The sequence below is a fragment of the Cervus elaphus genome, chromosome 13, assembly GCF_910594005.1.
Source record: "Cervus elaphus chromosome 13, mCerEla1.1, whole genome shotgun sequence".
In the NCBI taxonomy this organism is placed as follows: Eukaryota; Metazoa; Chordata; class Mammalia; order Artiodactyla; family Cervidae; genus Cervus; species Cervus elaphus.
The window spans coordinates 27410170-27425758 of NC_057827.1; the positions used below are offsets into that span (position 1 = coordinate 27410170).

General features: G+C 41.7%; 1 protein-coding gene across 1 annotated transcript in view; it reads right to left on the reverse strand.

Annotated features, from left to right (window-relative positions):
- Window positions 1–15589, reverse strand: part of EFL1 (elongation factor like GTPase 1) — a 111507-nt gene that overhangs the window by 29374 nt on the left and 66544 nt on the right. The window contains exon 16 of the mRNA XM_043921791.1: window positions 185–316. Coding sequence (XP_043777726.1) covers window positions 185–316 — 132 coding nt within the window. The remainder of the gene's footprint in view (window positions 1–184; window positions 317–15589) is intronic.

The following is a 15589-nucleotide window of genomic DNA, read 5'->3' on the forward strand; positions in this document are numbered from 1 at the left end:
TTAGATTCCCCTGGAAATGGCGGTGGTCTGTGTGGCCTTATGGCTGGTTAAGTTACCCCTGTTATATACCTCCATGAAAATTCACAGTCTATACTAAAACAAACCAGGAGAAACCAAGCATTAAATGCATGCATTTAAAAAATGTAATGAACATCACATGCTTTTAAAAACAAGGTCATCTTACTTGGGTGTTTTGGTTCAATAGCAACCCTCACAATAGGGGTGGCTTCGAAGTTGAGAGGTATGAATGGGGGGCAGGATGGTGAGGAACACAGTGTGGCCGACTTCAGCACGAAGTCCTGAAGGCCTCCAATTCCTGCAGGGAGGAAAAGACCCATGGAGTCAATAAAAGACGACAAATTCTGAATTTATGTTAGAAAAATAATGTCAACCCAGTATATATGTCACAGAGAAAAAACACTTAAGAAATCAGGCTAAAACATACCTACTTTGTCCACAGCAGCGATCCTGTCCAGATATGTATGTCTAAAAACATCACTTACTTTTTAAATTGGAACTCTTAAAATTTTTAAATATGTTAATTTGATTATTAATTTGAAGATGAGTCACTATTGAAATAATCTTTTTTGCCAAATTGACTTGCATGTGGGTAAAGGGAATTTTAGAGACTTTCAGACGAGAGTATCAGCTACCCCCCATCCCATCCGTCTCCTGCCCTGATCCACTTCAGGCTCCCAGCTGGGAGTTGCATAAGCTTCTAGAGCAGGGGTTTCCACCCTCTGGGCTGCATTCTGGTATCTCCTGTCAGATCGGGTGGTGGCATCAGACTAGAAATAAAGTGCAAAATAAACATAATGTATTTGAATCATCCTGAAATCATCCCCACACCCCCAGTCTGTGAAAAAACTGTCTTCCATGACATTGGTCCCTGGTGCCAAAAAGGCTGGGGACTCCTGCTCTAGAGGATACATATTTGTCTTTGAACAGATAGGAACAGAGAGAATGCCTCCAAAAGTGAGATGAAGGGGTCATACTGAACCTCACATCCAGAGTAAGAGCAGACAACACTTTAGAACAAATTAAGAAACACATGGGCTTCACATGATAGCTCAGCTGGTAGAGAATCCACCTGCAATGCGGGAAGATCAGCTGGAGAAGGGATAGGCTACCCACTCCAGTATTCTTGGGCTTCCCTTGTGGTCAGCTGGTAAAGAATCCACCCGCAATGCGGGAGACCTGGGTTCGTTCCCTGGGTTGGGAAGATCCCCTGGAGAAGGGAAAGTCTACCCACTCCAGTATTCTGGCCTGGAGAATTCCATGGACTGCATAGTCTATGGGGTAGCAAAGAGTCAGACACGACTGAACAACTTTCACTTTAAGAAACACACAGAAGGCCCATTTTTGTGCTTTTGGTTTAAGGTAAACACTAAAGAGGGCATGGAAGGAGAGGCCACCTGTTTTAGGAGAAAGTGACACAGGTGAAAGGGGCAGGGCTATGCAAGCAGCATTCCGCTTCTCCATCTCCAGCTTAGAGACAAGTATGCAAAGGAAACAACTCCGCTGCTGGCTGACAATGGATGTAAAGGCAGAGGGTGCTGGGGTGCCACACCATGGACCACCCATCCCGGAGGAGGGAACTGAAGCAGAGCTTTGTGACACACGAGCCCAGAAGGTGGCAGAGGCCCCTCTGAGTCTGATCACACAGGGTGAAAAGCCCCCTCCAGCTGCCCCTCCTGAAAGTCTCCAGGCATCACTCTCCCCACTACATTACAGGGTCACTCCAGCTATAGGAACACCTTCTTCACATTGGGCTGGAACATGTCTACCCCATCTCTACACAGTGCTCGGAGTTCCATTCCTCAAAGGTCCACAGAAAACGTGCTTCTTCCACTTTTACCAACTACCCTTTGGGTTTCAGAGGCATCTGTCAGGCCCTTTTAATGCCTTTCTGTCTCACACTAAACCTCATTAGGTCCTTTGACTTTAACTCATGACGTGACCGCGAGAACTTTCCTGTGCAGGGGACCCTCTTCAGACTGATGTCTCCAAGGTGCTGCCGGTTCATTTCCTTGGTCAAGGTCTACACTTCTTACTGTTGTGCATCTTGGCCCAGCACACAGAGACATCTATGCCTGGCCACGGCTTCCTGTTAACGTGCCCTACGTAGCATGGCAGACCTGGGTCTGCCCAAGTTTCCATCAAGTCTACTAGAAATAACAGCATCTGCCATGAATACAGGGGGTGGGGACAACCTCACAGTAAATACTCCCCCTCAAACCTCATCCATCCTGTTCTGACCTCTGGTGAGCAGGCACTTCCTTCCTGCTCACATAGCACATGGTTTCAAAGAAACGATAAATGCTGGTCTCTCCTCTGTGTCACCAGGGAAGCAGGCTGCAGATAGTCACTATATTCTGAACACTGTCTCTTTAAAAACTTCTGGTTTACATTTTTGCTGTCCTTGCTACTTAGATATGCCCAGATTTGTGAACATGATTGCGATTCCCCTAAAAACAGAAAAACAGAAAGTCAATACTACAGTATTCCTAGTCAAGATTAAGATTTTAAGGAAAAGATGATGCTCCAATGACAGTCATTGGAGTTATTTGGGTGAATCACAATAAAATGACTTAACAATCACTTTGAGAATTTCTTGTTGCACTATCAGATAATTATTAAGATAGAACTTCATATTTATACAAAACACATTTTAAAACAAGCTTTCTGTTTTAAAAATGATGCCATCAGATACAATTAAAAAAAAAAATAGGGACTTCCCTGGTGGTCCAGTGGCTAATTCTCTTTGCTCTCATTGCAGGGAGTTAGGGTTCGATCCCTGGTCAGGGAACTAGATCCCACAAGCTGCAACTAAGAATTTGCATGACACAACTAAAGATCGCACATGCCACAACCAAGACCCAGTGCAGCCAAATAAATAAATAAAAATTGAAATAAATAAATAAAACAAACCACCATATCCCCATGTAATACCATTCTAATATTGTCACTATACTCACTTGATATATTTCCCTTTTTAGTCCTTCCTCTATTGGCACACATAATTTACACTGTTATAATCTCCATATAGCATCACTGACTCAATGGACATGAATCTGAGCAAACTCCGGGAATGCCTGACATGCTGTAGTTCATGAGGTCACAAAGAGTCCAACACGACTTAATGACTCAACAACAACAACAAAATTTCCATATAATTCTGTGCCTTTTTTTCCTATTTAAATCATGGGATTTTCACTTCACTTGTTTAAATCACAACTGTATCAGTTAAGGAGGAATGATTCCTTCACATACAGTACATCTGCTCAAGCATTTTTCAACTGGGATCACGGCTGAAGGACATGTTCCCTTCAGGGAATTATTTCAGAATTTCTGGAATAGGAGACGTGATAGGCCAGAAAAAAAATATGTAAAATTAGCATTTCATGAATTTGTTTCAAGGATTAAAGAGGATGCAAAGTTTTTTCCACGCATATTTCTAAAAAAGCATATGATTTAAAGAAAAGAAAGAAAAAACAGGCTGAGCAAACAGGATTTACTAAACAGCAAGAATTCTAGCTTGTTTTCATACAAATGCCAGTAACTTCTGTCTGACTGTAGATGAAGGATCCAAGTCCTCGCTGGTCCCAATTCTTCTCTATAAACAAGGAATATTAGCTATTTTGGGAGAGTGAGCTCTAGCCTGGGCTTCCCAGGTGGCTCAGTGGTAAAGAATCTGCCTGCCAACGCAGGAGATGCGAGAGACACCAGTTCAGTCCCTGGGTTGGGAAGATCCCCTGGATGAGGAAGTGGTAACCCAATCCAGTATTCTTGCCTGGGAAATCCTGTGGACAGAGGAGCCAATCGGGTTACAGTCCATGGGTCGTAAAGAATCGGACACGGCTGAGCATGCACTCATAAACTCTAGCTCAGAGACTGGGGTGACACCTGAGTAAACACCGAGTTCTCCCACTGGGCACACACTGGCCCTTAACAGAGTATATACCATACCCTTCAAATGCTTCTTAATCAAAAATCAGCATTTTTGCAAACACTGTCAGATCAAAATTTTTTTCCAGGCAGTCTCTGTTTCCTGTTACAAGCTATTCCATTTTTAGTTTTTTTGAGAAACTACTATACTGTTGTCCAGTGGCTGTACCAATTCACATTCACACCAACAGTGTAGTAGCGTTCCCTTTTCTCCACATCCTCACCAACATTTGTTATCTGTGTTGTTTTTGATGATGGCCATTCTGACAGGTGTGAGGCGGTGTCTCATCATGCTTCTGGATTTGCACTGCCCTGATGATTATTGATGCTGAGCATCTTTGCAAGGGTCTGTTGGCCATCTATTTCCCCTTTGGAAAAATATCTATCTAATTCTTTGGCCCATTTTCTTAGTCAGATTGATTTTTTTTAATGTTGAGTTATACTAGCTGTTTATATATGTTGGATATTAACCCCTTATTGGTCATATCATTCACCTATGATGATACGCAAAAAGATATTTCAAATGAAAAGTAAAAGTATTATTTACAGTCACCAAGATATGGAAGCAACCTGAGTGCCCATCAACAAATGAATGGATAAAGACTATATGTATATAATGGATTACTACCAATCCATAAAGAAGAATGAAAATATTGCCATTTGCAGCAACATGGAAGCACTTGGAGGGCATTATGCTAACTGAAATAAATCAGACAGAGAAGACAAATACTGTATGATATCACTTATTCTTGGACTCTAAAAAGTACAACAAACGAAGAAGCAGACTCCCAGGTATGGAGAATAAACTAGTGGTTACCAGTGGGGAGGGGCGAGGGCAACAGAGAGGAGGGGAGGACAAGGCACAAAATCAGTGGGTGTACAACAGGCTTAGGGATGTACTCCACGATAGGGGGAGTAGAGTCACTATGTTATAATAACTGCAAATGGAAATAACCTTTAATATTTACATACAAACTTTTTTAAGTATTCCATAAACAAGTAACATAAAGGAGCACACCTTTTATGATGTGAGACTGAAAATACTGTGTGGGACTGGAGAGATGGATGGGCCTTTTGTCGACAACTGTTTTCCTTTAACGACCCCCTGCTGCACAGGTTGAATCAATTGAGAATGAGGTCACACTGGCAGCAGGAACATGGTGAAGTCACTACTGAGTTCTAACACTGCTTCATGGGGACAAGACTTCGAGCTGTCTGGACAGAGGACGGCATTACTATCTTTAGCAAAGTTTAGATGTGTAAAGTGCTCTTTCATTGCTGGTATAAAAATATTGGAATTGAAAAAAAAAGAACTTTGTGGTAAAACATGTAAGGGCTCTAGACAGAATATGGTCACCTAATCTCCAAAGTTTTATTTCAGGCCAACTTTAACATCACTACACCCAGAACCACCAACCTGTTCCTCTTAAACTGTTTAATAAGCCCAAATTAATGGAATCTTCACAGTAAATCCAACCGTGGATGTCTATAGAGCCTCAGGCCTATGACAGTAATAAACATTACTTTAGAAGACACACAAGGATTCAGACAACTATCACACAAAAAAAATGTTTTTTCTAAAGTACAGGTTCACAGAGTAGTGGTTGAGAACCTAGAAAACCTTCGTTCTGGTCCTTCTGTCTTTGAATACCAAGGAAGCCCACATCCTCTGCTTCTCATTTGTGTCTTTATTCTACACCTTTCCCATCAAACTCGGATTCTACTCTCTGTGAGTCAACTACAAAGGCTATCAGGGGATCCATGTGCTTTATAACCCTTGTCATGGAGACAGCAGGCAGGCAGGTATGATATAATAAATAAGAAATGGGCCTTTTCCAAGCCTGCTTGCCTAGCATCTCCAGCACAGACCAGTACTGCTAACGTTTGCAGAGGATTATCAAGTCTGTCCATTATGCTAAACACGTTTCTTAAATCAACTGCCCTTTAGCTTCTTGGTGTTATAGGAGGCCCAAGGGAAAACTCTCGCAAAATGACATCACTGTGTCAGGATTTTTTTTTCTTCTCCTAGGGACAGATGGAGCTCATAACCAGCTAATAACAGTTTTAAGAAAGTTTCATCAGGATCTGGGGCCTTTTTCTCAACAAAGAGGCTACAATAAATGGAAAATGTAACACCTTAAGAATCAAAACCTTTTTTTTTTTTAAAGCGCTGTGTAGGCTTGCTGTATTCGTCTCTACTTGAGAACAGGTGGAAACTTGGCGTCAGGGTCCTGAACTAGGCTAAGGGAGCTATAACTAGGGTTCACTGTGGAGTTTCAATTTGTGCATCAGGACCACTTTCATTTATGCCCCCAACCACCATTCTTGTGAAACAGAATCACTTGGTAGAGCTGGCTGTCACCAAGGGAATTAACACAGTTGGAAGGGTCTAGGAGTCAACAGGGGAAGAAATTTCACCTTAGACCTGGAGGCAACGCAGAGTACCGGAATAGTGCCGAATGGTGTATCTCAAGGTGAATGAAAGGGCAGTCAGTATAAAACAGTCTTCTGGTTGTCTCTTGGCATGTGATATCATGATAAAGAATCTACTGATGCTAACCCGGGAGAAAGGATGATGAACATAATTAAGAGAGTTGAAAACAATATTTTCTATTAGAACAGAAATCAACGTGAAGGACTATGGGGATGGAACACAGCATATATTAATGCAAACTGCTGGAGTGTGGTGGGAACCCAAAGTGGTTTCAGAATACCTGGTGCACGGAACACAGTTCGGGGGCTGGTGAAACAGGAGGCTGAAGGAAAGCAGAGACAGTGTGTCAAGAGATGTAGATGTCAACCTGAGTTTAGACTTTACTCTGAAGGGTGTGGATGTGGAAGACCGCAGATGAGCTAGAGAAGCGAGGGTAAGCTGTCAAGTCTTGGGGGTTACTTAGGAATTGGAAAGAAGGGGCAAGGAGAAACGAGGATGGAATCCAGATTTCTAACTTGGAAAACTAAGCAGATGATTACTTAGTCAAAGCATTTCTCGACTCTTGAGGTTCATAATTTTTTCCTACCATTTTTACTAGTTCTTTATGTAATAAATACTTTAACTCATCACACTTTTTCCTTCAGACTACAGTTTCCCCATTTATTTTGCTTCTATTTTTTCTTTTTAGTATCTTTTTGAGCTTTTTCTATTGGGTGTCTAAACTCCAGAGCTTACAAAGTTGTGCTGTCAAAGAACAGAAATTGATTCAATGTTCAGTTACTTTTCCAATAACTGAGTTTTCAGGGCAGGGGCATGACTGGGCACTTCATAGAGTTTCTTCAGTGAACAAGTGAACCTGGGGGGCTTCCCGGGTGGCCCAGTGGTTAAGACCCTGAGCTTCCACTGCAGGGGGCATGATCCCTGGTCAGGGAACGAAGATCCCCATGCCACGTGCGGCCAAAAAGTAGGGGGTAAAAATCTGAAGGGGGACAAAGGCAGATGAACAAGCAATTACAGTGTAATGTAGTAAGTGTCACAACAGGAACAATACAAGGTGTGTTTATGTAGGGAGAGAAATTGAGAAGTTAAAGACTTCCCAGAGAAGTTGACACTCAAGGGTATTTGAGATAACTCTGAGTGCTGAGGCCCAGGTAAGAGTGGAGGCCCAGGTGAGAATCCAAAGTCATTACCTACAGCTGCAGTGAGGATCAGGAAGCAGGAATGAAGAGACACTGGCATCCCGTTCATGCCCGTTTCTCTGAGATCTTGCAACTGCCATCAATTTTTTCCCTTAGGCAACATGCTTCTTGTTATGTTTGATTTGGAATCAGAGGGACTTGAATTTAATTAAAGCCCTCACCTTATGCCAGTGACCTGATCCCTCCCTAGTTTTAGTTTCCAAGTGCACTCATGGCACATGGTACTTGCGTAGGTTACTGTGAACCTCAAGTAAGTTAAAAGGATAAGAGTCCCTGGCAGAGTCAGCACTCATAAAGGGAGGCGGTGGCAGTGGTGGTTCTAATGGTCATGGTAGTATCAGCAGCTGTCTTCGCAGCAGTTCTGTTAATTAATCAGGGTTTTCTGGCGTATGTATGAAGAGCATATTTAATTTTTTATATATACCATTAGTCAGTCAACTGTATTGAAGGTTGTAACAACTTCTTGCAAGGCACAAGCTTATAATCATATCCATTTATAAGCTTTGAAGCCTGTCCCACTGACCTAAATTTATATTTTGTATAGTAACACATGGTTTTAAGTGATGCTCCTTCAAAGATGTGATTCCAATTCAAAGATTTCAGTAAGATGGAGGAAACGTAAGATGTTTAGAATATAAGAAAAATAAAACACCTAGTACAATTTTAAACAATAACAGAAATTTGTTTCAAGATTTAAAAAAAAGAGAGATGACTTTATACAACAGGGAAACTGTAACTGGATTTCTTCTAGCTTTAAACTAAAAATATTTCCAATTAAAAACAGGAGGCAGAGACACTTCTGGATGAAATGGCAACTTCATCACAAGTATACAAAAGATTCTAACTGAAATGACCTAAGGAGAAAACAAACGAAGAACTGAATGACCACTGAAACTATGGAGGCCACTTCAAACTGTGAGTCATTTCTGTTAACTGTAGAGCAAATTAAAGAAAAATAGCAAGTGTCAGTTCATAACTCAGTTCTTGAGAAATCAATACAACTTAAAAAAAAAGATTGTATATACAATGTACTAGTGGTAGTCTATTTGATAACAGATCAACAGAAATGAATGAAGAGCCCAGAAACATGTGCGTGTGAAGGTGAAAAAGTAAATGAAATGGAAAAAATAATACAACTGTATCTATACCATATACCATCTAGAAAAATAAATTTCATGTGGACTTGAAAGCACAAGTCAGGATGACATCATGAGACTGCAAAGTCTTACTATATTATAAATCTATAAAACAAAAATACCACAAAGAAAGTAAAAAGTTATAAAATAGATGATTTCAATGCCAAAACAAGACAAAGGATTAGTAGGCATAATATATAAAGAACTAGTACAAATCAACAAAAAGGAAGGCAACCAACAGGAATGTAGGCAAAGAATATAAACAGCTCTAAGAAAAGAGACCAGAAGAAAAGGAAGCTCAAAACACTCAAAAAAATACTAAAAAACTTAATCTCATTAATAATAAGTTAATGTAAATGAAAACCATGAGATACTATTTGACACAAATACAACTGGTATAAATCAGAAGAACCCACATGCTGGCAAGTATATGCAGAAATCATAGGTCTTGTGAACTGGAAATGGGAACAAAAATTGTTACAATCATATGAATCAAGTGAGAGAACAAGTTTGTGATGTTCCACCAAATATGATAGATGTGCAACTCACTGGTTTGATTTCTGCTTGTATTTCCCAAATCAGTGTGAGTAGAAGGCTCAATAGTGGACCAGGAACATACCACGAAGAGTGGTACGACCCTAGGTGATTTGGTAACTGGCAGGAACATTTCCGGTTGGGGCGGACTGCCGGCATTCATGGGCAGGGCCAAAGATGAGGGCCTTAGGAGCCTGTGCAAACATCCCACACAAAGGATTCTCCTAAGCTGCACGGCTTTTGAGTATTCTGCTGGACAAGCCTGTTCATAATGATCTGAGTTTAAATTTAACTCCATCTGAAAAACAAGGTACTTTTGGCACCGATTAACACATGTTGCATTTTCAGGAGTTTTATTCTATTCACCATGAAAATGAGCTAGTCACTGTTTTAGCAACAGCCACTTCTGGCGCCGAGTCGTCAGCACAGTACGTGAGCATCACACACATCCACGGCCATCACATGCACAGTGACTACAGCGTGTATCTAACTCGATCTGTCATCTAGTATAGTGAGATGGGAACGTTTACTCACTGCAGGTTGAAAGTGAAAGTTGCTCAGTCAAGTCTGACTCTTTGCAACCCCATGGACTATATAGTCCATGGAATTCTCCGGGCCAGAATACTGGAATGGGTAGCTTTTCCCACCTCCAGGGGATCTTCCCAACCCAGGGATCAAACCCAGGTCTCCTGCATTGCAGGTGGATTCTTTACCAGGTGAGCAGGTTACTTTATCGTAAAACAACAAAAAAAACTTTTTTAAACAGTAAGAAAACAACCTTTCTGAGGCTTCAGCACCTTGAATACTTGCACTGTTTGAATTATCACACAGCCATAGACCCTGGGATTATGTAGTAAACACATTACATTTGCATTAGCCAATTTAGGCCCTAGAAACCGAAACTGCTCTCACCTCTAGACTGCCAGCCAAAGACTTCCCTGGAGCCTGGTGTGCGCGGAGGGAGTCTTGGATTCCTACCTGATAGGGAGCTGGAATGTTTCTTGAGGTTAATCAAGGTCCTGAGAGTGGGGCATACAGCAGCCTCAGACTCAAGGCCCTGCTCTCAGTTCCACGGGAAGCCCCTAATCTCTGGGTCCATCCACAGGCTGCCCTGGCATGAGAAGTGAGCCTGTGTCACCTGATGCCACCTCTGTGCCCTTTACCATCTATAATGATCACTTTTCAGTGGTAAACATTTTCCTCAGTGTCAATTCCGGAATTACGGAATATAGTGGGGCCTACTGAACCCTACGTTGTTGTTGTTTAGTTGCTCAGTTGTGTCTGACTCTTCTGCGACCCCATGGGCTGCAGCTCGCCAGGCTCCTCTGTCCATGGGATTCTCCAGGCAAGAATACTGGAGTGGGTTGCCATTTCCTTCTCCAGAGGCTCTTTCCAACCCAGGGATCAAACCCACGTCTCCTGCATTGGCAGGAGGGTTCTTTACTGCTGAGCCACCAGAGAAGCCCTGATGTCATTATTAATTTGAGAGTAGGGCTCAAAACAGTTAGTGAAGCAACATTTCACACAATTCCTGAGCTTGTTAAGATTTATGTCAACAAATTTCTACTGATAATTATGTCTGTGCTGAACACCACAGAGGAGGCAGAGATAAAGCCAACCAAGATCCCACAAATTTCTCTCATTTAATAGTATAAGCACTCCTAAAACATTTTTAAAACTCTATCACATTATTGCTGATAATTTATTCCAATCCCTGAATCTTGGAGCTGGAGATTTTTGTGACTACTGCCACATGTCTAAGTCCTGACATGGCACAGTTACTGTGGCATGGCATGGGTACAACTTACTTGATATCAGAACTTACTGAAGAAATGTAATTCCTAAGGTGAAAAGATAACAATGCTAGACTGTTAATGAAATTTTAAGCGAATACAGGTTATTTTAAACCAAGCCAATACCTTTTCCAGGAAATCCATTACTTCTCTGTAAGAAGCAGCTTTCAAAGTGGTTCTCTTATTGTGGCCTGATCACTTCAAAGATCAATGAAGTAAGAATTTTTGATTGAATTTTTTAAAAATGTTAACAGTAGTACAACAAAGCTACAGTAATCAAAACAGTATGGTACTAACAAACAACATTGTAATACAACCAAGTCCAATATAACTCCTAATAAAAAAAAACAGGATGGTACTGGCACAAAAACATAACACAGATCAATGGAACAAGACAGAAAGCTGAGACAAACCACGCACCTGTGGTCCTTAACCTATGACAAAGGAGGTAAGAAAACACAGTGGAGAAAAGACAGTCTTTTCTGTAAGTGGTGCTGGGAAAACCGGACAACTACATGCAGAAGAACCAAGTCAGAATCTCCCCAACACCATGCGCTAAGGCACTTTAGTTGTGTCTGACTCTGCGACCCCATGGACTGAGTCTGCCAGGCTGCTCTGTCCATGGGATTCTCCAGGCAAGGATACAGGAGTGGGTTGCCATTTCCTTCTCCAACACCATACACAAAAATGTGAGCTGGATTAAAGACCTAAATGTAAGGCTGGGCACTATAAAACTCTTAGAGGAAAACACAGGCAGAACACTCTTTGACATAAATTGCAGCAAGATCTTTTTTAATCCACCTCCTAGAGTAGTAAAAATAAAAACAAAAATAAAAAAAAGGGATCTAATTAAACTTAAAAGCTTTTGCATAGCAAAGGAAATCATAAACATAACAAAAAGACAACCCTCAGAATGGGAGAAAAGATGTGCAAATGAAGCAGCCGATGAGGGATTAATCTCCAACACATACAAACACTCGTGCAGCTCAATATCAGAAAACCCAAATAACCCCATGAAAAAATGGCCAGGAGATCTAGACATTTCTTCAAAGAACACATACAGATGACCAAAAAGCACATGAAAAGATCCTCAGCATCACTAATTATTAAGAGAATGCAAATCAAAAGTACAATGAGGTATCACTTAACACCAGTCAGAATGGCTATCATCAAAAAGTCTACAAACAATAAATGCTAGCGAGGGTGTGGGGAAAAGGGAACCCTCCTACACTGTTGGTGAGTATGTAAACTGGTACAGTATGGAGGTTCCTTAAAAAACTAAAAACAGAACTACCATATGACCCAACAATCCTAGTCGTGGGCATATACCCAGAGAAAATCACAATTTAAAAAAAACACATGCACTCCAATGTTCACTGCAGCACTATTTACAACAACCAAGACATGGAAGCAACCTAAATGTCCACTGACAGAGAAATGCATAAAGAAGACGTGGTACATATACACAATGGAGTATTACTCAGCCAAAATAATGCCATTTACAGCAACACGAATGAACCTACTGGTACTGTAAAGAAATCAAAACGCTCTATAAAGAACAAAGGACTCTATACTAAAGAGTTGGATTAGTGCAGACTCAGTTAAAAAAAAAACAAGTGAAAATAAATAAAGCAGGATTTTACTCAGAAGATATAAAGAATGCCTACAAATCACTACAAAAAGGCAGACAATCTTAAAAAAATATAAACGTAGGTAAAGACTTAATGACAATTCACAAATGAGCAAGATCAATAGTTAATAAATAAAAAGGAGTTTAACGTCCCTGGTCATCAGGGAAACCAACTACTACTCCATAGACATCGGAGTGGCTCAGACAAAAACAAAAACAAGTGTTGGCAGGGAGATGGAGCAACTGAAACTTGCAGGCCCTCCTGGTGGAGCATAAATTTGTACACTCACCGAGCCTCAGCATACACCTGCCCTATCACAGCAAATTCTCTTCCAACAGACGTGTACAATGTTCAGCAGAAAACATGCACATGAATATTCAGAGCAACAGTACTCCTGACAGACCAATACCGAAAATAAAATACAATGTCCGCCAACACAAGAACAGATAAATGGTGGCAGTCACACAATACAGCAACTAGAACAAACAGATTACAACCGTGTGCAATGACATGGATGAATCTCACATTCAGAGTGAATGAATACAAAAAGCCCAACCCAAATGCATTCTCTATAACTCAGCTTGTACAAAGCTTAAAAACGTGTAAAATTCACCTATGTTAGAAGCCAGGACAGTTGCTACTCTTTGGGGTGGAGGGTGCAGGTGACAGTGACTGGAAATGCACGTGGCTTCTGCACTCAGGCAGTGTTCTATCTCCGGGTCTGGATGCTACCAACGCTGGGCTACGTTCAGTTTATGAAAACCTATTAACCTGTGGTTTAAAAGATTTGCATTCTTTTCTATATGGCTATTATGTATTAATAAAGCTACTTAAGGTAGCTACTTAAGCTTTATTACTTAAGGGTGTAATTGGCACAAATTACATGGGTATATAAGGTGCTTCTGAGTCTTTCAGAGATGCCATTAGCTGCAGCTAATAAAGATAAACCTTTTTTAGAGCCTTTCAAAAAGAACTGGCAGGAAGAGCGAGCGGACGGTTTGTCTTGTTCACTGTGTCCTTTCTCTGCACATCATCTGAGGACTAATGAAAGGTATCATTCACTTCAATGTCCTTTCATAGATTCTTCTGAACATGTTTGCCCTTGAGCAAATCACTTCTTTATTCAAGTAAGTGCATCCAGGAGGAGACTGGCTACCTACCCTCTGTTGTTCTTACTCTCTGGTTCTTCATTCAGAGGTTGGTCCTTTTAAAACATCCACTGGAAGATAAACAGTTTAGAAAACTATTCTTTGGGTTTTGGTCTGTTTCATTTGTTCTTGTTCAGACTCTAAGTTGTGTCCAACTCTTTGCTACCCCATGGACTGCAGCACACCAGGCTTCCCTGTACTCCACTATCTCCCAGAGTTTGCTCAAACTCACGTCTGTTGAGTCGATGATGCCATCCAACCATCTCATCCTCTGTCGCCCCCTTCTCCTCCTGTCCTCAACCTTTCCCAGCATCAGGGTCTTTCCCAATGACTCGGCTCTTCGCATCAGGTGGCCAGAGTATTGGAGCTTCAGCGTCACCATCAGTCCTTCCAGTGGATATTCAGGGTTGATTTCCTTTAGGATTGACTGGTTTGATCTCCTTAATGTCCAAGGGAATTTTAAGAGCCTTCTCCAACACCACACTTTGAAAGCATCAATTCTTCAGAGCCCAGTCTTCTTTACGGTTCAGCTCTCACATCTGTACAAGTTTCACTGGGGGTGGGGCTGGGGGGGGGGGGACCCATTCCCAGAAAACACCACATAATTCTCTAAGACTGCCTTATTTATATATAAAAAACATTCAACACAATATCCAAGAATTTCCAAGTGTCTCATTCCATTTTTACCAGCTACCACTGCTGAAAACTAAGGACCATTAGAGTAAAATAATCTCAGCTCCCATCATCAGAAATGTTCCTTGGGCACTAAGAAAAACAGAGTAAGTGCTATGAAAAGTAGGTCAGCAAAGTAATGTGAAAGCTGTTTCCAGTTGACTATTTCCATAATATGATCCATGGCGGCCTTGTGTATATTGGTCTCTTCAGCAAATATCCCAGAAATACTGTGAGGTAAGATGATCATTTCTAACTGACCTCAAATAGGAGTCTGGCAAACAGGGTATGCCGGGCGGCCCTCCTTGACTCTACCAAGGCACTTGGGTCTGTTTTCTCAAACAGCCACAGGTGTCCTTCTGATTTATGAACGAGCTCTGTCTCCAGTGCAACCTGTGGCAAACTAAAGAATTCTGCCATGACAAAAGGCAGAAATGCCAACTCAGCATCTATAAAGCACCTTGCACAATAGAGACTAATGGGAACCACTGACTCAAGACTTCCCAGACTGTGCCGACTAGGTGAAGCTGGATGACCAATAACCAAATCCTAGCGGTGCCCTGGTCCTCACCAGTTCACACAGGATCTTCACCTTCCTGACCATCACCTTCGCTAGGAATCCCAGGGGCTGGTCCTCACGGGCTCACGAGCCCACACCTGCCACAGATACTCAGGCACTTGTGTTCTCATGGTGCAGAAACTCTTGAGGGGTCTCCGATGCAGGAGCAATGCTTCCTTTGAATGCCATACGCCTTTAGAGGGTAGACAATGCTAGTGACCCAATGTCTTAAGAGCCAACTCTTCCGGGCCTTACTCCTACCTTCAAAGGTCTCTGTCACAGGAGCAACAGGGTGGCGCCACAAGGCAAATCCAGTGATAGGTGTCATGCCATTCCTCCCTTAGCTACTGGCCTGTCCTGTCACATCTGGTTTCTTGTTCCTTAGGAGCAGTTTCCTTCCAGGAGGTCTCAGTGATTTTCAAGGGCCCTTTCCACTAACACCTTTGTATGCCCCTCATCTGAATCCTGGAAGGTGAAGCAGCCCATGCTGAAGCTGATCCTTGGAACTTCAACTATCTGAGTTACTATTCTACAG